At 42.2% G+C, this 26,471-nt stretch overlaps 1 protein-coding gene across 4 annotated transcripts in view; it reads right to left on the bottom strand.

Annotated features, from left to right (window-relative positions):
• The window catches only part of LOC109855031 (protein tiptop), a 131,057-nt gene that overhangs the window by 23,208 nt on the left and 81,378 nt on the right, over nt 1–26,471 (bottom strand). For 3 of the 4 annotated variants that reach the window (XM_020428809.1, XM_020428818.1, XM_020428828.1), the window contains one exon: nt 22,974–23,105. The exons of the other annotated variant lie outside the window; for it this stretch is intronic. In XM_020428809.1, coding sequence (XP_020284398.1) covers nt 22,974–23,040 — 67 coding nt within the window. In that variant the 5' untranslated portion in view covers nt 23,041–23,105. The remainder of the gene's footprint in view (nt 1–22,973; nt 23,106–26,471) is intronic. 4 annotated transcript variants of the gene reach the window in all.

The following is a 26,471-nucleotide window of genomic DNA, read 5'->3' on the forward strand; positions in this document are numbered from 1 at the left end:
CCCTCTCGGACCCCCCTGCCGTGTGTCTCGGTGCTGAAGCGTGCACCCTTCTGCGTAACTAACCCCACTCTTCTCGCACGACCAACTAGAGCACTCATCTAGTTATATTTCCAGTTTGCTGGATTACAGTACATTCATACATGTATATACATATACATACGTACTTGCTCGAAGATAAGATAACAAAAACAGGTCTAATGTAATTACAATAATATGCGCAAACATTTGCAAACATCTCCCACACGATTAACATTTTTAATATAAATTGCTCTCCATAAAGAATTTATTCACAAGAAACCTATATTGTAGATTTTATTTTTATCTATAGCAAATGTGATTATGTGATTATAGAAATATGGAATAGACAGGCAATTGTTCCAGATGCTAATATACATTAACTTTTTTTTATGGTGCACATATATATATGTATATATATATATATATATATATATATATATTATATTTCTATAGCAGATGTGAATTTATACTGTCTTGATAAAAGCGTTATGATATAACAAATGTTACAAAAATTTTAATTAAAATTATGCAAATGAAATACTTATTATAATTAATTTTGCGAGTGAGTGTGAAACAGCGCGAAATTAATCAGAAATTTATTTTCAAATGAGAATTATATGATATAATCTATAGATGTTATACTGCAGCGAGAAGGAAAGAAGTGAGTAATCGGACGATCGCGCGGACAGAATGAACACAAATCGTCTGATAAAGCGATAAGTAGAAAAAATTGTCCGAAAATTCGAGCGGAAGACTCGCGGAAGGGACGTCATCTCGGAGGACTCGGGCAATAACGATTTTTCACGAGAGCAAAATCGTGGAGAAGCGCTCGTATATTCTCCGTGCAGCAGAAGTTCGTTCGTCTGACGGACAGCGTCGAGTAAGACGGGATGACGTGAGGCCGCGATACGTCAAGCCTCCACCTCTTCCTCCTCTTCTCCACCAGACCTTCCACCCGCGCTACATCGCCTCTCACCTTCTTCGATTTCACACACACGTAGCGAGAGCGCGAGGAGTTGGCAATGTGGCGGTGTGTTGGTAGCGGCGGCGGGCTAGTAGTAGTGGTGCCATCGCAGTCACCAGAGGCGCCTTCTGATGGCTGGCAGAGATGACGAGTTGGTCCAGAGCTAGATATGCTCGTCACGTTCCTGGCTCCTGAGAGGAACGGCGGAGAGATGGGAGGGAGAAGGCAGCAGAGCGGCAGCGGCGGTGGTAGTGGTGGAAGCTGAGGGTACGAGTGGAAGTGACGTTGACGGGCGTTTGTCACTGTCCTCGGCAAATAATATCCAGCACCGCCCGCTATACTCACCCCGCCGCCGCCGTCCTTCGCAAACCTTCCTCAGGATGAGAGGCCCGCAGTAGAAGTTCGTGTGTGTATATATCCACGAGTGCATGCAGCCGGTGAACTGGTGTGTACGTGCCGGCTTCGTATTATGCATCCATACAGATACGTATCCTCCTCACGCCACCGCCACGAGGGATGGTCGTTCGTTGTACATTTTCCCGTTCAACGCACTCACCCCGCTTCGCGCGGTCTTGCTTTACACCTCGGCGCTACTTTGCGACTGCCTTCCCATCTTCGCTTCCCTCGTCATCGAGCTTCGCGCGCTTCGACGGCTGCGACGGGAATGCGGGTGAAGCTACAATTTATCGGCGGCCATTGGCAACTCCTTAATTAAATTCAGGAGATAGAACGAGGGAAATGGATTGTACTGGCACTCGTCGCGCGACACTGAGAGAAAAAAATCTTTTCCAGCGGCCTATCTTTTCCGCAATGATATAACTGAACTAGGATTATTTTTACACAATTTTATTTCGTGTCGCGTGACGCAAAAACTCATCCGGACATGACAACCGGATGCACGTCGTTTCATGAAACATTCACCTCTCGTAGCACTGTTGCTCTATTATAATATTCAAGTGTGATGGACATACTAATAATTGTCAACATCAGTTGGACGTCATCTGCATACCACATGTCACGTCAGTACATGTTTTCAACTTACGTGGCAGAAATCAATAGAATGGAACGGAGTAAAAACGATAATGAATTAGAAATTACAACGTGAAATATGAAACGTGGCTAATTGTCGGAAGGCTCGATTTCCTGTTCCATAAAGAAAGATAATTAGGGGAACTTATTCGACCTGTCGGAGCAGACAGGTTCTGCGCGAAGGAGGGTTCAACGCGTTGATGGGGTCGTCGAAACAGAAAGAGGCAAGGGTGGAGGTCTTGGCGACAGCCGTCAATCGATTGTCAACCGGGTCAGCCGACCAACCTAACCCGAGAACCCCTCTTCTTCTAGCGGTTCCTTAGTTTGTATACACAACCAGTTATCTCTTATTCCTTCTCTCATTTATTTTTTTGTTTTCGTCATTGCAAGTCTTTTGATGTTGATAACTACTTTGAGGAAAAGAAAATAATTACAAGCGGACAAATTATGTTAGTCTTTATAATAAACTTTTTCGCTCATTTTGACAATAATCTAAATTAAAATTATTCAGAATTGTAGACAATATATACATAAAGCAAAATTTCAATTTCAATTCGACTCTTCTAGTGTAGCTTGTGTGCATAAGTTGCAAAAATAAGTGGTTTATTTGCAATTTGAAAGGTTTACCGGTAATGACGATCTTTCGTCGGGTTCGTAGAATTTCGTCTGAGACTATAAACCAAGGCTGTCATTAAGAACCACTTCATTGGCTGTTATTCCATTACTTTTGTTTTGGGAATTACGTATCTTGATTTTACAAGCTTCGTATTCAGCGAAAAAAGAAAGTAAAAGCGTATAGCACACATTTCCGTATATATATTTAGGAACGATTGATCAAATTTCCAACTTTCTCACAAAATTCACATGCCGCTGCATGCCACAGTAAACTACATCGAAACATAGGGTGCGCGTAGTTCACATTGCAAAAGGGTGGAAACGTCAAGGGGAACTTAATTGAGCGTTCAAAACCGCGGCGTGTTCAATTTGCTTCGATTAACGTCTCTTCTCTCGCGCTAGAGGAGCATCGGTTCAAAACGGAGGTGAAGGCAAAGGGAAAAGAGAGAGACGAATGTCCCGACGGAGGAAAGCAGGGAAGAGAGGAAGGTAGGAGGAGCGGGAGGAGATGTAATCAGTCTCGGATGCGGGGTGACGAGCCGTCTCTCGGAATGACGACTGGACACGGTCGTTCTCCATCCTCTCCTCCTGACCCATCCTTTTCAAGGCTCACCTTTGCCCATCCCCCCACTTCAACAACTCCAGACGTTCTACCGCCCTCTCGCCGATCGAGCTCGATAGGTATGGAAGCGAGTGCCAGTACGTACAATATACACCTACATTTGCGTCGATCGAGGGGAGATTCGTAGGAGTAGGCACCCTCCTAGCCGCCTTTCCGGACCCTCCCCGCCGTCGATATCAAGACTGCCGTCCGACAGATCAATGCCGTGAGCGGCGACGACGCCTGGGCGTCCACCGTCGTCTCTTCGGACGGACGGATGGACACGGACGGACCCTCGAAAATCGGCTGACGGTTTTGCAGGACCTAAATTGCTTCCAAAGAACCATTGTGCGAACTCGGTCGCTCGAGAGAACAGCATCGAGCTATACCGTAGAAACTGATTAACGGCCGATGTCAGTCAGTAAAACAAAATCTATTAAGACGCATCTTTTTATGACATAAACTATATTAATAATCGGTATAAAACAATTATTTTTTAATTTCTAGAAATAAAGTTAGTCTCAGTATGTGATAACTAATATCTAATTACTAATTTCCAGTAGTGTATTATGTAATCAATGTTTATAAATAACATTGCAATCAGATATCTAAGTAGACATCAACTATTTCTAAAACACGCAAATTTATTTTGTTATAGTGTCAAAATAATACAGAAAAAGTGATTTTATGATGATAGCAGAATTATGTAAAAGTATGTAAAGACAAGAGTTGAGAGAAAGTCACGCTAAACTTTCGTTCGACCGCAGTCGAACGCAGGTTTTCGGAAGGAAGCATAATGTTTCCGAAAGGATCGATGAATGGCAATATCTGTTGCTTCCGAAAAGTGTTCCCCGAAAAAGGGTGTAGGTGAAACGGTCGAGCGAGCTGACGGACAGACGGACGAATGAAACCGAACTCGTAAGCTTCATTGCATATTCAGCGAGCGAAAACCTTCCGGGCAGGAGGATTTTGTCTTGAACCCCGCGTATGAGGCAAGAGCCGGGATAGAAAGAACGGAATGGCAAGGTGTCAACGCAACGAGAAAGGAGGGAGTGACACGAGCCATTGGACTTCGGAGAGTCAGTCCTTCCACGGAACTTCAGAATATCGTTTCTGCACGGCGGTTTATTGGTTTTGTTTCCGTTGGATCTCCGGGCACCACCGTGACCGGACAGGAGGAAAGAAGAGAAGGCGAAGACGTTGAAACGCGGCGAGTGTGATTACAAGGGTGGTGATGCTGTGACGTCGAGTTATTCGAGAGTAAAACGGAGAAGCTAGAAGAGGGAATTTGGCTTGGAGGGCATACGTATGTAACTACGCCGTTCCTCCTACACCGGACGGGACGAGATGTGCATTCCTCGCGTTTTCCAGAGTGTCCACTTCAACGGGTCGTTCGAGGTAGAAGAAAGCTACCCGCGATGAAACTAATCTCGGCGAAGTGCGAAGTCCTTCCTATCTTGCCCTATCATGTTCTTCCCTTCTTGTTCTTCCTGTTTCTCCAGATTCGAGCGAACAACGAACGCCGCGCGGCGACGACACGAATAGATACCAAATGGGATCGGGAGAGGAGAGTGCGAAGAGAACTCGGTAACGGCAAATTGACGCGCGACTGACTGTCTCGATCACATAAATGCGGACAAAACGCGAACTAACTTCAGCTACCGCGGTTGCGAGGACGTCGAGCCAATACGTACACGTGATTCTCGACTGGCGTCTCAATGGATGTCAGAATCACTTCTCTGCCAGTCATCCGTAACGAAGGACGTACATTCGCGCAGACGGGAGCAGATACTGAATATCCTATATGCAACGCGCTACAGAGTTCGCGCTAATCTCAATAACGCACAATCCAAGTACGTAATATAGACGTAAACTACGAATAGATGAGCGGAGCCGGCTTTGAACGCTGGCTTGGCACGTTTATCCTAAGATCGGACTTGTCGATGAAAGGCTTGTCGTACGTAAGTCGCATTATTGATTCGCGAATTATCTTTGCATCTAAATTGATAACAAGACGCTATTATTACATAATCTTATCACGAGGTTTAAATGGTAGAACCTGTTAAATTGTCTCTTGTGTAGACTCTGTATGAATATTATATTTGGTTAATCTTTTAACAAGAGTTAGAGCAAGATATATTTTCATCTAAATTGATATCGGACGTGATGCACGTCTCAATAATCTTAGTTAAAAGCGCGCTTTATGTAATTGCTGATAGTTCCTCACTGTGCAAAAGCGAAAAAGGAATTTTCTGAAGCCGACAAAAGGCACAACAAAAATGGCGCATTGTCGCAGCGAAAAGAAAAGAACAAGCACGAATGAAAAGAGAAAAAGAAAAGCCGAGAAAAAGGCAGAAAAACAGAAAGAGAGAGCGAAAGAGAGAAAGACAAAGTCCAAAGTGATTGCTTAAAGGATCGATTAAAGCATCCGTCGAAGACAGTGTCGAAACGCTTCAGTCCGACAGTTTGAAGGAAGCTGGAACCTCGGACGACGACGATCTAGAGCTCCAACCGAGCAAGGGGTGTGGTACGTGAAGGGTGAACGTGAGTTTGCAGTAACGAAAGAGAGAAAGCCGTCTCTCGGTATGCGTGCACGCGGTATACGTGTGTTCGCGCGCGCGAGATATTCGACGGTGATGAAGGGAGAACGAGCGAGATCTAAAACGGGTGCGAGCGAGAGGTCGGCTGTTTCATCTGTCACCTGCAGACGCCGCCTTCCTTTCCGTCATCGTCCCTCTCACCCGACCGGCAGCCGTCCCCCTTCCCCCGACTACCCCCTTTAATAATAACAACAATAGAGCTGGACTAGCGGCGGTCGGTCGCCGTCGTGGCATGTGGACCGGGGGTGGACGTCAGCGAGAAGGGGTCAGGAAACGGGGAAGGAGTGGTGTCGGTGGTAGGGTATGGGTCACAAGACGGCCGTGTCACGTCCGCTTCCAGTCTCAACCCTCCTCCTCGACAGGTCCACCTCGCGTGTCAACCTCATCCAGGGACGTAGGGTCCTCTTCGGACTCAGGTGCATCTTCCATGCTTTGCCAATTTCAAAGGAGTTTCTGTAACTGTCCTTCAGCACGTTGTATATCTTCTTTCTTATATTAATATGTAATATATATATACATATGTATATAATTTGCAAAGTTTAATCTTGCTCTCTAACGAGTAAATATGTCAGAAGTAACAATGCAGTAAGACCATTTGCAATGAATAAAGCAAACTATAGACAAAAAAACAATGAGTCAGAAATATTTCGAATGTGCACATTTTTCCGGAAGCTGCTGCAAGAACCGATCCGTCCCTGACTTCATCCAGCCCCACCTTTTACCATCGTCCGTCCGTCGACTCGTCTCCCCACCCCGCCTTTCGCGACCCTTATTACACGTCGCGGCTCAACTTCATCAGGGGGATGTCGCACCACTCTCACGAGTACGAGCATTAACCTACACACGAGGGTTTCGTCATGTGTACGTGCACGGTACGTGGCAATGCTAATGTCCAGGAATGCAACCGTGTACGTAGATGCATCTGCAGTATTTCGCGATAATGGTGCGCCTTGAGTGGGGGTGGAACGCGTCGTGCCTCGTACGATGTAATTATAATTTTACAATAGGTATATACGTATATATGTACATTTTGCATAAATATAATATATCTTGAATCTATATATCAAATGACTGCTATTACATTTTAGAAATCTTTTCCCACAAATTAAAGATTTACGAGCAAAACCAAATTTTGTAACACAATAAATGTTATGTACACACTGTGTGTACATAATAAATATAATCTCTACATGAAAACTCGCATGTGCACAATGTGCTAAAATAAGTAGCGGAATACGACGGAAGTTTTTATCTTATTACGACTGATTGCGTGCTCGTAGACAATCATACAAAGTCGCTCGAAATACTTTTTTGTCGGGGACTCGGTGATTTCGCGCATGACTCACGGGAGCGTGTCCGGACCATTAATCGTTCGTAATTTCATTCGATTTAATTACCTGAGCGCCAACGCGCTCAAACCGAAGGCATTAAACCGTTCGTACCGAACGTAGTGTTTGCATTTTAATACGTGGGACTGATGTTCTCGGTTCACGTAACACTTTCGCGTTATCTAATAATAGGCGCGTAATAATGAACGCGTCCCTCTATCAGTTAACGGTCAATAATTAGCAACCATGTATTGTATTTAGAATGGGCGTATTTATTTTGCGCGCGCGCCACTCACGAATTGATACGAACCGCGTCTCATAACTGACTATCGTAAATCGCATCTCCAAGTTTTCTTACCTGAAAAGATCCGATCGGTCTACGATACGGGCTCGCAATGGGCATTCTCGTTGAAAACTTACTTCTTCTATAACGAGAAGGTCGAATATGTGATAGAAATAAGAAATTTTATAATAACAATATTTGCCATAATAAACGCTGTTAATTACAATAATATAAGAACTTTTTGTAATAACGTAGATCATCTGTATTACGCAATCTGTTGAATCATTCAAAGGCATTGACAGACGGCAGATTCCGTATTATCGATGCGCTGCGCAAATACGGAGAATTTCATCGTTGATAAATTTTTTTTATTCCCGATCGATAGGTCGATACAAAACGGAAATAATTTGATAAATGCATGGGCTATTGCGCGTAATGACAGCCTCTCGTTACGTTACGCCCCGGGCGCGCCGCGCTCTGTCCCCCTTCTCCGGGGTTTTTTTTATTTTTTTCGCCGAAAAGGTAATCCAATCGAGAACGATGATTGAATTATTAATTGAATGACGCGCGTGGCCGGGGTCACACGCGTGCTGCGGCGTATCCGACCTCTCTCTCGCAACGATGAGACGGTTGCTCATCGCGAATAATTCGTCGGGCTTGTGCAGCTAGTGCCTTTTAATGCGTCTCGAAAAATGTATCGACAACCGATAAACCGACAGAATTAAATTTCTCCTCTTTCCCATGCTTTTACTGCACAGCAGCCAGAGCAGCAGTGGCGGCAATGACAGTGCGCCAAAAGGCAGGCGCGCGCGCGTGCGAAAATAGATTTTTGTTTTAAATTCCCGGTGCCGCGTACGCACGATTTTCAATTAAAAATTTATCAGTATGCCCGATGAATGTATTCGATATTTTCTTTCGCGCATTGTTACATAATTATGACAATGCGCGCGCCCGTGACGGTCGGATCGAGTATCGCGTATATCGGACAGACCGAACAAAATGTACCAAATGTTCCACACCAGCGTATTCGCCCGTCAGCGCGAAATTCACCGTAATCTGTAAGCTCGCGGCTTGTGAGTCGCTTCGCGCCAAGCGAATTCTCTTTTGGCTCGACTTCGGAATTAGAATGCTCCTGGGACGCGGATGAAACACAGGACGAGAGGACGGGTTAGGAGAGCGAAAGAAAGAAAGAAAAAGGACCGTGTCGTGACATGGTAGGCAGCGAAGAGGGCTTTGTCTCGATCTCGTCGACGGCCTTGAATGATCTCGCCCTCGGAAATTTGATCGACACCGGTCAAACGGGTAGACCCAACTTCAAACGTGCACGCCCCTGCCACCCGTACTTCTTCTTATCCTCTCTCTTATTCCTTTCTCTTACTTCCGAGTTTTGTTCGAGTAGTCGGACGTTGTCTGGAAGTCCGTCTCGCGCGGTGGACAGAGAGAAGATGACGAGGTGGAAGCAGCAGCGGCAGCGATCTCGTCTACCAGGGATAGTCGGGAGAGACGACGGGCGCGCGGTGCGGCCGGAGTAACTCGGAAAGTGTCAGAACGATAATCTGACGCTGGCAACGTGATGGACAGGACGAACGGTCCACTTCGCCCTCAACTCTCACGTCTTCCCGTCAGCCTTTTCTTTCTACGTTCCCTCCCGTCTCCGCTAATACAAGACACACCGAGGCTGTATTAAATGCCACCCGTTTTGCCGCTCAGAGGAAATATGCGCGTCTCTTTCGCGTGGCGTAAATATCAATCTACCGCAAAGTACACGAAATACATATGTACATTTCCACCTCTCAGTTAAAATTAGAAGAATATCGAATGCTATTCGACGTTCTTTTTGTGTATGATGTTAAAAAATAAACAGTGCTATCTATTTTCGACTGCGAAGATCACTGACGCAAGCATATTCAAACGCATCATAAATATTTGTAAAGTGTCTGTTTTATAATGTTTTTACACGAAATAAAAAATAAAAGTAGGTTTAAAAAATAGTGTGTTTGTAAAAAGATATCAATTTTTAAGCACATTTTGTGCAATATACTTTGTTGAATCGAGAAAATCGCGCGAAGATTAAGCATGAACTTTTATAGCCTAATCCGCGTGCCAGATAGAACGTGTATACATATATGCGAAACGTAAATAGGAGCGACAGGATAATAATGAATGCTCATAGAATAGTAATGAGGCAGATGCAGTGATAAAGAGAAGATAAGAAACGGGCGAAAGTACGTACGCACGTATCTCAGAGCGTACATGAGCGTACAAAGAAGAGGGGCGATCAATAATGCTCTTTTATAAAACGTACAGCGTGTGACTTAAAAGAGAATTTAGACGTTGATTTAAGCACACGGCTAACGTGATTTATCGCCGGCGCTGGTTCCGCAACGCACGACCCGTAACATTTATTGTTCTTCCCCGAGCGTACGTATACGTATCGCCTTTTTTCCTCCTTTCCAGAAATTGAAAAAGAATACGCGGCTGTGTATGTGTGTGAGGAGGAAAGGGGAGAGGTGGAAGAAACGAAATCGGAGACCATCGCAAATCTGAGAGAAACCTTTCGCTTCAACGTCGTTCCCGGCCTGACACGCGACTGTCACGAGAGAGATCAGGATTTATCCGCAAAGGGAAGCTCTATTTGCGTACGCCGCTGCAACGGATAAATCAAACATAAAGCAAATACTATAAGAGAAAAATGTAGATGTGAAATGAATTATGCGAGCTAAGATCCGATAGATCGATCGATAAAGACAATAATTATCAGCAAAGCAACAATGAATAAGAGCGTTTCAAAAAAAACTAAAACAGCAACATCAATGATTCGACGATTTAACTAAACGCCAATTCGATCTTGCGTGGCGCACTGCCTCACCGTTGGCCGAAGCAAGCCGCGCGTAAACAAAAAGCATTCGAGAAAAGTGCAGCAGAAGGAAATGAGATAATTCGTCGAGAACTACGCGAGGAGGTGACGAAAAGCTAAAAGTTAAAAGCAACCTTGGTCCCATTTCCGAATATTAATTTCAGTCTCGTCACCTCGAATCATCGTCCGCTACTACAACGCGAGACGAAAGCCAGGTGCATCGAGACGGATCGAGGTCGTCGCGACGAGGATGTTAATTACGCGACGCGACACGTAGGAGCGAAAGCGAAGTCTCTTCTTCGATGGCTTCTTCTCACTCCCCAACTCGATTCGCCGATTGACTCCGACAGACGTAACCAAACTGCCTACAGTCGGAATAATTCACGCCGATACGCGAGCGCGGTTGAATCGAGCGCATCTCAACACTGTCTCCCGCTACTAAAGTAACCGTGCGCATAGGTCAAAGTGATACTGTGCAATTTTCCTAATTACAAGCAAGCCAACGAACAAAAATACACCGAGCGTAAAGCGTAATTAATTCACGTTACATCTACGAGATGATTCATCGCTCACGAAGAGACAGGAGGTAATCCTTCAAGAACTGTATCGCAACCAATAATAACTGCTTGCCATTTGGGAAATTTGATCTTTTCGTAAAACATAGTAAACGCATATTGTGTATGCAAATTTGACTCTGTAATAATGATTGACGTTAAAAAAATCTTTTTTCTATTTTCACGCAGACACGTTTTTAATCTGTGACACGTTAGATCTGACACAAGTCTCTCATTTGTAATATTAAGGTTTCCGACGCGTGACAAGCTTATCATTTACATAAAATTAAAATCACATGCGATGATCCATGTTTTATTTAGTATCAACTCCGTGTTGTTTTAAAAGCAACGGTATGTAATGCGAGAAAACAAAAGACTGCGTCATCTCCCAACATTAGCGTGGGATTCGATAAATTCCCGCTGGTTTACAAGGACAAATGCCGTGACTTCTCCAACGAGGAAACCACCTGCACACATTTTCGGCGTCAAGTACGGAGACTCCATTGTGCCTTCTTTTCAGTGGGCTCACCTGGAATCACCGGCGGCGATAAGATCTAACGAAATCGGTTGTCCCGCAGGGAATTAAAAATGATGGCGGAACGCCCGCTGGCAGGTGGAGGAGGACCGGCATTATCCGGCTCGTTCTTATCACGCGGCTTCGCATAAATCCAAGCCCGTGGGTGTTGCGACCCGTAAGAATTGTGATCACGCGCGCGTCTTCCTCAATCTCGTCAGCTCGGTATCTCTAAAGAAGTGAATTCATATGGAAAGCAATGAAATTTAAGTTACGCGAATTTCTGTGAAAAGAGGATTCACTTAATAATCCCTTGCTCAAAAGAATATTTCAGTCAGTCTTCTTCAGAAGTTACGTATTGTACAAAACAGAAAAACACTTGTGTTTCGTCTGTCAAAAGTTATTAACACTCAAAATTTTGAAATCATCCGCTCTTCTCTCTCTCTCTCTCTCTTTCTCTTTCTGTCTTCGGATAACTCTCGATTTTAACCACAGTCTTGAAACACCAATGAATTTTTCTTCCCTGTCTGAAGAGAAGAAAGTGGTCCGTTATTAACCCAGGCGCCCGCCGGAACGACCCGGCATCGCTCAACTGCTCGAGTCGCCCCCGCGTCTTCTCCGACGACTCGTCGCCGATCGTCTCGTCTAAATACTCCCATCCTCGAGAACAATATAGCGATCCCCAGTAACGAGTTTATAAGAAGTCGTTGGGTTTCTTTGAGAATGAAGTTTGCCTAACACCACCCGTGGTCCCCGCTTTTGCCGGAGAAGAATCGACAGAGTGTCAATTACGTTACGTATAAGTACAGTTACAAATGTTTCATCGAATCATCTTTGATTCGTCTTAATTAAGCTACAGACAATAATAATGTTTACGCAACAATTCTGTAGATAACTTCTTTATCGTCAAAAATCTCCTCTTTTTTACCGAGACAGAAGAGTAAAAAGCATTTAAACCGCGAAATTATAATAAAATTAAGTAGAAATCCCAAGTAAAAAATTCCTGCCAAAAGATAAAAATGTAAAATGTTTCAAAAAAGTTAAAGAGTTAAGTTCTGATTTAACGCACGAAGATAAGTGAAAAATTTCTTAATTGCTCAAAGTCGTGCTCCATAGAACACAGCGTAGAACGATGCAATAAACACGTGTAATAAATACGTAGATACATGTAATAAAGCACATGCAATAAACGCATAGGCACGTACGGAAATCCCATTGCTAATATATAATGAGCTAACCATACACACAATTTAAGATCTCCAGCCTGGAGCACACATATACGTCACGTGTGTATATATCATATAAACTCATCATCGGAGAACATAATTCTGTTTTTATCCTAATTAGCATCACGATCTCGGGAAATGAATCTCGTTATAGATATTCTTCGATCTTCACAAAAACATCATCATTAGTAAAATTTATTTCGCTGCTTTTCTTAAAACGTCAGCTTTATTTTGTAGAATTGATTGAAGCAGCTGTGCGTAAACATCGCGCGAGCGAAAATTCAAGTCATAAACAATGTAAATGGAAATGAAGATACAATTATACACGAATGCGCGTGCCACGCATATCAAAACTATGATTTTAATACTGCACTTTAATAAAAACGTGATTGCTTTTAGACATTTGTAATATATTGGATTATTCAATTTCAACGAGCGAAGCTTGAGTAAATGGGACTTTTTAAAATTTCAACAAAAATTAAACACTTTTCTATATAGCTCACGGAAAAACAGGGAACTGTGTTGCGATTTGTTCAGTCTATCGCGAGTTGACGGAACACTAGAATGCATCAACGCCATTTAACGAGGCATTGATTCATTATGTCGTATTCAATGTAGCCAAGACGGTCTGGATGCAAGCCGAGGAATTTACAATAAATCGGTTCGTGTGTTTCAGTATCTCGCGCTAATTTAGAGATGAACAAAACGTTGCCGTTTTGTCACGGCCGCGGAAGAGCGTACAAGCCATGTGGTGTTAGGCTCGCGAAATTCATCGACGACATCCGGCGTCCGTCTCTCACGTATGACGAGATATACTAGTCACATATTGCACGTGCATCCTACCCGGTGCGTTCACATCGCCTGTCACGCTGAGCGAAGAGCGGAGCGAGCAAGTATAAGAGAGCGGAATGAATCGCTGCCACTCAAGGAGCAGCCGTCGGATGCGGCGGGATGGACTGACAAGGCCGAGTTGGAACGCCATGACGTTGAAGACGCGATGCTGATATACGCGTCCACTACCGAGATGCGCGCAACCAGCCGCGCTCGACAAGCATCCCGCCGTTCCCGAGTCCACCGCGAAGAAGAAACCCCGTCTACGTCTTCGTTCTTTTTTTCTTTTTTTTTTTTTTTTATCTATATAGAACGCACACGTGCACATATACTTCCTGGCCAACACAGCAAACGATATTACATGTTCTGCGTTTACTTTGCTCTGCGCACGTGGATAATCTTCTATATAACATATTAAAAAAATATTTTTAGAATTCCGTCTGAGAAAATAATTGGAATAAGCAATCATCTTTAGCGCTGAGATTAAAGAGCAAGTTACTTTTTTGTAAGTTGACAATGTTTTTCTTTCATGGTGCCAGTTATCATTTGAAAAGAGATAATATCTATATGTATATTGTACTACGTACGTTTGCTTCTCGAGTCGCCGTGAATAAGATCAAGGTGTCATCGTGATATGAAGTATGACGCAAATATAAAGTTATCAGTAATGGGTGGTAAGCATGCTACCTAGGTTTAAGGTCGTTCGTTATCGATATAATATGCGACAAACTCGCTGTTCCTTTTGTACGACTCATTCGAACGAAAATCTTGCTTTCTCTTGCGTTCAAGAAAACGACATGATGAAAGTGTCCTCGATAAATTTCCCAATCTGCAGCGCGACGTACGAATGTGGCCTTGTCAGTCCGTCAGAGTGCAGCATTGGCTTTTCGAGTGGCAGCAACCGATTCTGCTCGACTATGCTGCTCGCTCGAGCGCGCTTGCTTCGTGTCAGATGAAAAGATGATAAGTGAATGTTCTGTCGATGCGTGTGCATATGACTTGTCGGCACTTCACAATCATACATACTTATTTTGATGATGAGTAAAAACAAATGCTAAGATTATTACCGAATTGCCTTGATGACAATTAATTTATTAAGGTTTTCTGCAATTCTCTGAAATTTTAAATCTCCTGCAACTTTATCCACGCAATCGATGAAGTTTCCAACTTATAAAGTCGCTATGTTCAGAGTAAATATGCATATTTGAGAGGAAAAGATACAAAGCAATCCATTAAGTAAGACGTCAGATCGAGTCACTGTGCGAATTCACCGCGATTCATGATATTAAACGTTTCTCGGTAATGCTTAGTCATATACAGCTGGTTCGATTATCCTGAACTTTCGATAGGGTCTTTCCGACGTACGACGGCGCGTTACGACGTCTCGTTGGTACCCGCGGGATGAGAAAATCGATCGTGCGTGAAAAGTCGCGCACGTTCGACCGATTTTTGCGCTCTCCCTGGCGTAAATCGCGATTTTCCCATCGCGCGCGCGTGTTGTGCGCTCGCTCGAGCGTGACAGCACGACGCCTCGCCTCCGGTTAATCGTTTCGATATTTAGTTTTCCTCGCGTTATTGTAACCGAGTAATTCTGCCTTACGTAATTCAACGATGGTGGGCTCTTCTCGGAGCCCCGATCTCTATTAAGGTCGACAGAGAGGAAACACATCGCGAGCGTGCGCGCGTTGTAATTGCGATAGCCGCTCTCGAGGTTTCAATTCGAGCCAAGCCATCGCGAACCGCGTCTCATGTAAATAAGTGCACGCGAGCGGACACTCTCACGGCAATGAATAACCAAGGCTCGTCGTTTATTTACAAATCGTTCGCGCATTAATTTCCGCCGTAAGACTAATTCCCGATGTGCATATTAAGCAATAAGAGCGCGTCGCTCATGAACATTGTGCGATTCCGCATTAAACACAAGATCATTATGTTCGAATAAATGAACGATATATCACTGTCGGGTGCGCTCGCCAGGAGATGACGTTGTTAATCAATCAACCATCGCGATTCGATCTAAGCAATCGTTGCGTATATGTATATCAAAAGACGAGGATAGCCAGTTCTTCGGACGCGTGGCCTAATTACTCGCTCAAGCCGAGTGCGAGCGAGCTGGAGGGACATTCAAATGCGATACAGGCGACATATTATGTACCAATTCTCTCCGCATAACCCCCGTCGAACTACCTCCGACAAACCACCTCGTTGGCTAGCAGCAGCAGCCGCATCGCAACCGACTAATATTTCGTTCTTTTGTTGCGTTTTGCGTTCCGCAATTCTTGCTTGCGCGCTTGCAACAAATTTCGGGCCGATTGTTCGGGGCGAAGTGACGGCGGTCGGCTGGATTAAAATGCTGCTAGTAGGGCTAGCCAGAGTTAAGAATTGTAACGAGCGCGAATATACTACGAATGTCATCCCCGAGGGTTCGTTCTGTTTTTCTTCCGAAATCGTGCCGCTCGTTGCGTGGCCGCTTCATCTCTTGCGATACGACCACTATCCGCCACTGTATATTGCAGAATTTGTTGAAAATTTCTCTATTTTGGTTCTAACTTTTCAGCGAGGCATTTCTTTTATATTAAGTCTGGCTTAAATTTGTCTTTATTTTAACGTATATACGCAATTTTAAGATCTGAATAATAAAATTAGTACAATTAAAATGGAAAAAAGTGAACATTGAAAAATAATCGCAGAATAAATATCTAAGAGATTACAATCTTTTTATTACATGCATCTGTGTTGACATATAGTCATGCTTTATCACAAGTGACAGCTAACGAGATTCGACTTTCTATATTACAAGCGAAGATGTCACGCGGTACGCAACAAATGTTGCTGCGCGAAAGGAGAACCGTTTCTCGGCCAGATATAATAAGAAAAATTCATGCGACGTTTTATGACTATCATAAAACACGAAAAGCCAATGAGAAAGAGATAGACAGATAGATAGATAGATAGATAGATAGAGAGAGAGAGAGAAAAAAAAGAGAAGTTACCAAAAGAAACTTAGTACACGAATTATCAACGCAAGACAATTAATCAATCACATCTTTGTCACTGATAATTATGTAAAATAATAATAATTCAAATGTTGTAATAGAAAAATGTAAAGACATTTATACATGTTGGATGTTACAGTAGAAAAATATAGTTATGCAAATAAAAACTTATGATACGTGTACATATAAACTACATGATATATATGAATTGTTTTATATATTCCAGACAGATAAATAAATATTAAGCAGTGATTGCTAACAATAAAATTCTCGATCGGCTACAGATACGTTATTTATTAATACAACAATGATCACGTTCTGCATGTAGAACATACCGCTGACTTGTCTTTATTTCGTTATATATATATATATCAACAGAGTTCAATACGAACGAATATTTTTCAATTTATTTTTTCTGATTGCATATAAAATTGCATCTCACACGTTCGTTTTATGCGAACGTCATTCGCAAATCTCCGCGAAAGTGCACGTGGACGGAAATAACGTGCGGTGGTAAAGTAACGTTACCTTACCAAGTATCGTCGCGGTAGAGACTCCTTAGTGCATCATTCGGCCGAGTAAGGACGACCAGTTCGAAAGTGCGATAAAGAAGCGATCGCGAGCACGCTGCTTCAGGGTCTTCAGAAGCGGAAGAACGATGGCGGTCCCTGTGCAAGACGGCGGGGCGACGAGAGTCGGCCGTTAGCGCGTTTTACGGCGGCATTAAGCTTCTCTTAAATGACGCACGCAAAGTGCTCCTGCTCCATCTACCTCTGGCCAGGATGCTAACCATCCTGGTCCACCCACCTACCCGCCAAGAAGCTGCTTCCTGTCGTGCAAAATCACCTTTTCTCCCAGTCACTTTACACCCGTTCTCTCGCCGCCTGCTTTTTCTCCTCCCGTGTTACCTTCTCCTGACTTTAATACCCATCTGTCCACACGCATACAGATTTAACCGGCGATTTCTTCCCTCGGAATTGCCATTGACATGGCAGTTTACGAATTTTATGACTGGAGAATTGTTACACGTTAATAAATGGAAAATATATAATTGTCGATTACACGACTACTAAATGTAAAACAAAAAAAAAGTTTATTAAGAAAATGAATCACTAATGTTTAAATTTCAATAACACGTACTTTGCGAAATCCGATAGAAAAAGTCTGCCGCTTCTATACATGTAAAAACTTGACTTGTAAAAATCGAGTGACGTAGAGAGACGCAAAATCGAGGGGTGGCCGAACGATCAGAAAGAGGATCGAGAATACCTGCGACAGAGATCAGACATCGGCTTGGCGCACGCGTGTGTGCGCGTGCACATGTACAGGAGAGAAACGTGCGCGCAATATGCGTGCAACGGAGAACACGATGAGTCGAGCCAGAGCACATAAGTCCATCCCCAGGGTAGGCGGCGGACCGCGTCGAGCTCGAGTATTGACAGATATTTAAATGAATATTCCTCGGCTGTTAGGGGTCCTCTTTGAAATCAAAGCAGAAGGTACAACGGGGTTCATTTAGACGTGCACCGATATCTCCCGCCACGACCGGCTCGTGGATACAGAATTTCACTTGTCACGTCGTATGCGGGTTATCGTCCAGCGAGACGATTGTCGGCCGAGGGTGGTGCGGGGGAGGTTGTCTTTCGACACTGCGCTCTCGTCGCACGCGTGCGGTTTCGTACTTTCTCCCATTTCCGCTTCCATCTCGCGTTCTTCGCGATCTTATATTACTGGCGCGCAAATACGCCGATATGTTTTACCAGTAAATATCAAAGTGTGAAGTTTATATTTCTTAAATACCTTTTCATCAAGATTCTTTTGCAATTTATCTTAAAAAGACAGCAAATTACGTATATTAATTGTTATAATTAATAATTATGAGGAAATACTATTTTTATAGTAAATTGTGCGAGAAATACATTTAGGTAAGAGAGATTTTTTTATGAGTGCATAAATCGTAGATAGATTTATGGCTTTATAGAGAGAAAAGTTATGTGTTTTGTAAATTTATTGATTGAAGTTAATGCACTTTGTCTCTCTCTCTCTCTCTCTTTTGCTGATAAGCTAGTTGGTAAAATGTGGGCTGGTTGAAACTGACACTCGAAAAAAATATGAACGGCAAAGAGTAAACTCACCATCAATGACGCAAAATTAGAATTAATGGGCCTTCTGTAAAGTGAAAGCGTAGCTGCACCGCTTGGATATGTTTACGGTTGGGCCCGCAGCTGTCAAGTCGGAAGATTTACATCAACGGAAATATAAATTATCGTGCTGGATTGACAGCGATTTCCCGAGAAAATCTCTTATATATACACAGATGTGGTATCATTAATTTATCTTTCTTCCAATATGATAGGAAAGAGTAAAATTATATGTTTTTTGTACTAGTAAAGATATTATACGTACAAATATATAAAATAATGATGATATGTAAATCTGTCATGCGATAAAAGTAATAATATTGAAATTTCAAAGTTAACAAAAATTAGTTTATTTACTTGGCATCTCAAAAGTCTAAGATTCATATTTGCATTTGATTCTTATTTATTCATCAAATGTTCGTTAAAAAAAGAATAATTAAATACAATTTTATCTTTAAGAAAAGCCAACAATTTCTCACATTTTTATTATTTTATAAATTTAGTTTTTAGAAGATATATATGTATTCATATGCAAAACCGTGGTGGACAATATCAAATTACAGGTAAAACGATCTTTTTCGAGCAACGCAGCGGCCTACGCGTTTTTGATGTCAAAAAAACCACAGGAAAAAGACTCGTATACTACAATTCCAGCTCATGACTGATAACCCCAATCGGTTGCAGCGTTGTGCGATAGCAAAGAGGAATTTCCGCGCTCGGTAAATGTACCATAATCGAGTGATGAACACGGCTGCCATATATTTTTTTTTCAGACGATGAGAGAGCCGGGCGAGCACGTGGTAATAAATCCCGGCCGGCATCGCTAATTTTCGGAATCGTTGTATGCGCGTACGCAAAATGTTACCCGCACACACAATGCCAGACAGGTGCATCGTTAGTCGTTACCGCGCTAGAGAATCGCGTGGACAAGGGTACGACGATGAAATCGTAGTACATATATCTGTGGCGTACATACGAGATACCGACACTGTTTCCGAACCGGCCGATCGTGTCCTTGTAAGTTTTATCGAAGCGATGACACGTTTCGCGCGAAATTTATTACCGCTGCCGACAACGGTTGTATCTCGATTGCGAGACGTACAGGCCGGGCACGAGTGGCCTTTTCAAGTACCAGTCTGATGTATTTCGTTGATTAAGGCACGTTAATTTTCTTGCCGTGAAAGACGCGTTTTTTATGACGATGCGCCTCCGCGACATTATTAAACATTAAGTGCGTACGCTCCGGGGCGTCGCGTGAGATCAGAAAAAAGCTGATACGTCTCGTAAATTCCATGGCGTCTGTTTCACTTTAATATGTTTCACGATAGTTATTATTATTCTAAATACATTGCGTTCGACATGCACCTTAAAAGTGTTTCTCAGACCGAACGAGGTAATTACAAACCAAATCGAGATCGAGAATTAAATGACGAAAAAAAAAACCATATTGCAGCAAGTGTAATTTCGCAAAATGCAATTTGATTGGGGAAAGTTAAAACGCCGTTGTTTTAAAAATATAATTCTTGCAAAAATAATGGCTTTCGCAAATGGCCTTTTGATCGGCAAAGAAATAAAAAACGTACTTCATTTCGGGAATTAAGCATCGTAATGTTGCAGACCGCGAATTGCATTGCGTAACAACACAGGTGTTATATAGCCAGATAAATATTACTGTTTCTTGAATTTGTGAATTTTAATTAATGCAGTTTACCACAAACATTGCGTTCAAAGTTCATCCGTGCAATTTATCTTTAATCACAACACTCAATGACACGTATATTTCTTAACTTCTTCTCGTTGTTGATCGATTGTTATCGCGAATCAAAGTGAAAGAAAGCGATATTTTCGTTAAGCACGTCTATCGACGAGCATCCCTTTCAAAAGCGACTGCGAAAAGAATTCTTCCGCGAAGTTCGTCTGCAGCGAATTTCTTCGTGAGCTGCATTTACAAAGAGTTCAACTACGAGGTACATTAGTCGAGATTATATCCGGCAAAGGAAGTCGACCAACTTTCGAAGACACTGTTGCAACTAAATCTCTTCGAATCTGGCGACGTCCAAAGATATCGAACTTCTGTAGATTCAGCAACAAATACACCAAACGCAACACAGTAGATCGTAAAGCGAAAAATATGCGCCGTAGAATGCTTTATTGCGAATAAGATATGTTTTCTAGATACAGTTCCGTATAAAGAAAACGAAAAGAGAACGAAAGCACTGCACCGTTTCTTCGACTTTGTCGCCAAAGTTATTTTTATAAATCTAGAATATATATACATATCTTCGCAAAAATATATATACATATCTATTCTACTAAACACGCTTGATATTTTTCAAAGTAAAATTATTATGAGAGAGATTTATTTGCCCACATGATATCGTATTACAAGTACTTAGACGATAGAGAAGAATGACACAGGACAGAAACCGACGCTGTAATTGATTTAGAGTGAACAGTAGGCGACCCTACTTCCAACCTTCTCTATTATAAGTACTTGGGTACGTGTATGTTTCGCGAGTCACACGAAAATCACAATAACCACACGAATACAATATATTTGAGACAACGTTATTGCCATTTCAAATAACAATTTTAATAAATTTCTTTTACAATATAATAACACTTTACGAGTTTTCGAGTATTTGATGTTAATATCCGCGTTGTCCTTTTCAAGATAAATGCACAAAGGTCTAATATCGTACCACCTACTGTCGCAAGTTCTAATGCCGTGCTATTCGCATCTTAAACTAACGATAATTCGCGAACTTCCGACAAGATTTGCGATCTGAGAAATCGGAGAGCTGATTATCCGTTTTCACAGTGCAGATAGATCAAGAAAAGTCAGCCGTTATCTCTTTGCGGCTCCATTTCTAGACGACGTTTCAGGCGGCGTAATGAGTTACGGCGTCACGTTGGATTTGCAAGTGAGACGAGTCAACCAGTTGCTTGGATTGTCTTTGCCTTTGTACGGCCAGTTGCACAATACCGCTTTCGATTTATCGTTCGATTTATTAGTTTCTCCTGTCTCGTTAATTACTTTCCCGTCGTAGAAATTCTGGTGTTGTAAAGCTACCGACTTTCGCGCATACAGAATCCCGCGTATGAGTTACATCAAATTTGCAAGTGAAAAGAGTACAACCAGTTGCGCCGTTTTTCATTCGCCTCACATCATTATTTAAATTTGTCTCCATTCATTCTTATTGTCATTCTACTTTTCTTCTGAATCGTCATATCGTATAAACTATTAATAAAAGCACCAGAGTCGATTAAAAAACGGTGTCCATCTCTCAACTAACGCCGGAGAATTAAACCACGTAAATGTAAATTTATGAATCCTGCAATAAAGTTTACTGGATAACATCCGTAATGAAATATAACGACCAGTGTACAATGAAATGTCATTTGTGCAATGAGAGCCGGAGTTGAAAGCCATGTAAACAATTTCAGGGTACTGCGTCATATGACATCTAATACTTGTATCGCGACTTTTTATATTTTTGCCACTTAATCGATATTAGTTAATTAATCATAAACTGGCTGAGTAAAGATGTGGAAATAAATGCCACGCGTTGTTTCTAAGAAACGATACCGCGTTCTAATGTAGACATAGATTGAGAGGAAAATGAGAGACAGAAATCATGATTTACCGAGTTCTTTCAAGGCAATAAATCAAGTGTTACTTAAGAACATCATAATCGTGAAGGATAGTTCGATAGAAGGACACATCACACACGTATGAACTAACTTTACTTGCCCAAAATGTCTTTATATATATATATATATATATCTACATATATGTATGTTACTCGAACGTACTTATCGATCGTTACAATTGATAGTGAATCACATTTGTTTATAACCGTCATACAGATATCTGTACATAATGTCTAAACCAGCAATTATTAAATCTGACCGATCAGTTGACGATCGGTCAATTCCTAGAATAACATAAGTGCGTCAACAAAGCGTTACTCATTCCCAATAAATTAAAAGATTTTGAAATCAATGTATGTAAATATTGCATATTATTCACGTTTTTCATAACTAAATAAAAGTATAGTTTTCAATCATACTGAATCTACAGTTGCACGTGTTGAAACAAAAACTGCTAATATCAAAAGAATCTATGCGTATTTGCAACGCGTAATTTTACAAATAATAAATACATGTAGCACATACAATTAATCAGTCTCCTACACTAATATTTCCACGAGCATTACGAGTGTAGTTGCATCGGTTAATCGCCGATTGATCTCGCTTTTTTTCCGCGAGCGGTATACCGCTATGTGACACGCGAAGAAGCGGTATCTCTCGTCGGGACGTGAGAAGTGCAGGATGCAAAAGTAAAAGAACAAAAGCACGTGCGTGCCTGCGTGCGTTCGTGCGTGCGTTGAGATGTTACATATGAATATTTACCGGTAAGGTTATCACCGCGCTGCTGCGGCCATCGGAAAGAAGGCCTGGGCTGCTGCTTGCTTCGCATATCTTCCGTCCACTGCGGCGGCTCCGAGCCGCTCGCTTTTCTAACGATCGGAGACCACTACTTACCTGAAACGGAACAAACAACAAGATTACAATATAAGATTTTTATAACTTAGAAATATATTGTATAGAAACGCATGAAATTCTTGTCTAAGAAAGTACTTCTCCGAAATTTTCTCTAGCATGCTCTTTATGGATAATTTTAGTATTTTAGTTTTTTTTTCAATACGCAGTATGAAAGAAAAAGCTAAAACCGGAACAAAAAGCAAAAAGGAGAAAAGCGAAAGAGAGACAGAGAAAAAATGGAAAAAAAGATTGATGGATGGATGAAAGCATAAAACTGACGTATAGGATCGAAAACGTACAGGTAGTTAAAATTCTATAGATCTGATGGTGAACTTCTAAATTTACTATTTCACTGTGACAGACTGTCCAACTTGGTCTCCAGTCGAGAGAAAAGTGCATGTTTCCTTTCACGAACGTTTAAATTGATCGAAAAATTGATCTTTTTCTGTTCTATTTTTATCATTTTCTCAAAATGTTTTTTAACAAAGTGTTAGTATATTACACTATATTCAAATAAAAAAGTAATAGAAGAATTTACATTAAGAAGTGCCACTTTGAAGAATCCTTAAAAAATAATTTAGAATACAAAGAAGTATAGAAGTAGTTTAAAACATATAAATCGAAGATAGATTTGCCCAACATTGTTCGAAAATTTGAATGTCCTTACTGACAGCATAGCATGAATTATTGAATAGTAACAATTCTAAACGTAACCGACTGCTCTATCGCTGTGGTGTCGACCCAAACTTCAATGTATTCGCATTACAACATTCTCACTTCTCACAATAAGTAAATAGCAGAAAAACTAGTGTGAGAGATATTTTGTCGTAAAATTATCGGTAAACAAACGTAACAATGGAAAAACACAAAAAAAAACATGAAAACTTAAAAATATGACTTGGATAGATTTTGCACAAAAGAAATTTGTGTCATATCTATAGATTTATTTCTAATAACGTTTATGTTTACTATGTTTTTCAATTTATTTATTTTTTTTATCATATTGTACATTAAAACTTAAAAAAATGTAATTTCGTGAAACTTTTAATTTTTAATTTTTCAAATAATTTTATTGTCAAAAACCTAGAAACAAAAAGTATCAGCAATCAATACTGTAACCTCTATTCTTCTTAGTTTAACTTCTGGTATACATAGTTTAAAAAAAGCTACAACTTTTAAGACAGTTTATATTGAATACGAAGGTGATATATTGCCCGCCAAACACTGATCGCTACTAAGAAAATCCACGCTTTTTCATGGCGAGTTTCCCAATCGACGCAACGCTCTCCTGATCCTCGAGAGACAGAGAGAGCCACCCTCCTCGACGCGTTTTTGCGAAGGGTGCCAAACCTAGGATCGCATCCCGCGCGCGTCGCAGTTTACTTCTCTCTACTCCTCCTCATCCCTTAACCGCCCGGTACCGACCATCGTAACCAGCCGTATATCTTTCCGGCGTACGCCCTCGAAAGCGGCCGCCTTTGTTTCAGATATTTATGAGGCGTTTTAATTCGCACGCCGCGTCACCCAGCCGGAGGGGGGAAGAGTTCCGAACGGGTGTCGAGGGGGTGGCAGGCGCGGGGATGCCGCACAGTGTGACGGAGCGGGGCGCGAAGGCATAATAGGCATAAGGGTGCCCCGATAAAACGCCAACCAACCTCCCTCCCCTCCCCCTTCTACCTTCCTTTTTCCAGACGTAGGCCATAAGCGCAAACAAACTCTCGCTCGTATATCTCGGCTCAATGGTTTCTACGTCGGTGCGCCAGGGGCGTACTGTATCGTGCCGCCATCGCCCTCCTTCACTTCTCTGTCCCTCGTCACTCCTTCTTTCTGAGAAACCTCTCGCCGCTCTCTACGCCCACCTTTCGACCCTTCACGCGAGTCGAGGAAATTCCTTAACCCACATTCTGGTCAATATATATTGTTCAAATGATTTACCGTGATGTTCTTTAATATTCTTCATTCTACGCGAGTTCGCTACTTACATTCGTTATGAAAAACTCGTGAGCGCAAGCGTCATTCTTTGTTTTCTACAGTATTATGCTAACAAGTTTGATTGATCTAATTCAAAATCGACATCTCGATGTCTGAAAGAATTCTCGGATGTGTCATGTTCCGCGCGATTGTTTTTCAGCAATTCTTGCACCGAGTAACTGTTATTATTTACGACTACAATGTTGTTCTTCAAAAACTTTGAAAGTGTACATACACACACAAAGAAAAAGTGAAAACGAATTGAATAAGAATTCTGTCGGATTTTTTGCGTATATCTTAATACACAGACTATATAACTCTTTTAAATCGATCGAAACATTTTAAGATAATTCTTCATCGAGCGCGATCAATTCGAATACAATCGCTAGTAGAATCGCGTTAATAAGTCCCGACTAAGTGCACGTTTTTAGGAGCACACTACATTCGTTTCCCTGATTCACGATCTCAAGTCTGTACGTCCCTTTACAACACACCGACGTCTGCGTCCACCTTCCATGGTCTTCTACCAGCCAACCACTTCCACCTCATTCCCCTCCGACCCCCGTCGTGCCACGACACGCTGGAGAGGCAGCCGCACTCCTGCTCATGCTCTTCTTTACGTGCAGGCGAGTTTAACAGTAACAGTACGTCACCCTGTCACTCTTACCCTCCCTCTTCCTCCCTCAATCTCACTCTCGCCCTCTCTTTCTTCTCTCCTCGTGGCGTATCGTTCCGTCTCCTTTCCCTGGGTCGCTGTCTCTCTCGCACTCTCCTTAACAGCCTTCACTCTCTAAAAGCCTGGGTGTGATCTATGGCGGGACGTTGCGTCACTCGGGGAACAGATGCAGGGCTCGTATATTACTCGGCCATATCTACGAGCAAGACGGCGAAGAAGGGAAGGGAAGTGCGGGGCGGGGGTGCGGAGAGGGTGAACCTTGCCGTACGGTCAAAAGAATGGCGAACGTCACAAATCACTCGGCTTTTGTGTGACACCCACCAACCCTCGCACGAATTTTTTCTCCCCGGGGTAAAGAAAATTTACTTGTTGACGAACAGATTCCAGCTGAACTACCGTGGCAAAAGTGCGCGCGCGAAAGATTGTTTTAAAAATTGGATTTTTCGTAACCACGGAATTTTATCGCGCTGACTGACGCAATCGAAGGCGAAAAGGTAAAGTTTAATCTTTCCCGTTGAAAAGTTTATTCGAACCCGACGTCGCTTTAATTACATCAAAACTAACGTCGATCTGATCAAAGTTCAGACCTTCGCAATCTCCACGATCTCCGCGAAACGTTTTCAGATGTGAAGTGGATTATGTACTTGTCTTTGATACACATTAATCGTCATTAAGCGAGTGTCAGGCGACAACACCACGTTGTAGATCGCATTAATATC

This window comes from Pseudomyrmex gracilis, unplaced genomic scaffold (genome assembly GCF_002006095.1).
Source record: "Pseudomyrmex gracilis isolate BER0280 unplaced genomic scaffold, ASM200609v1 scaffold_3, whole genome shotgun sequence".
Lineage (NCBI taxonomy): Eukaryota > Metazoa > Arthropoda > Insecta > Hymenoptera > Formicidae > Pseudomyrmex > Pseudomyrmex gracilis.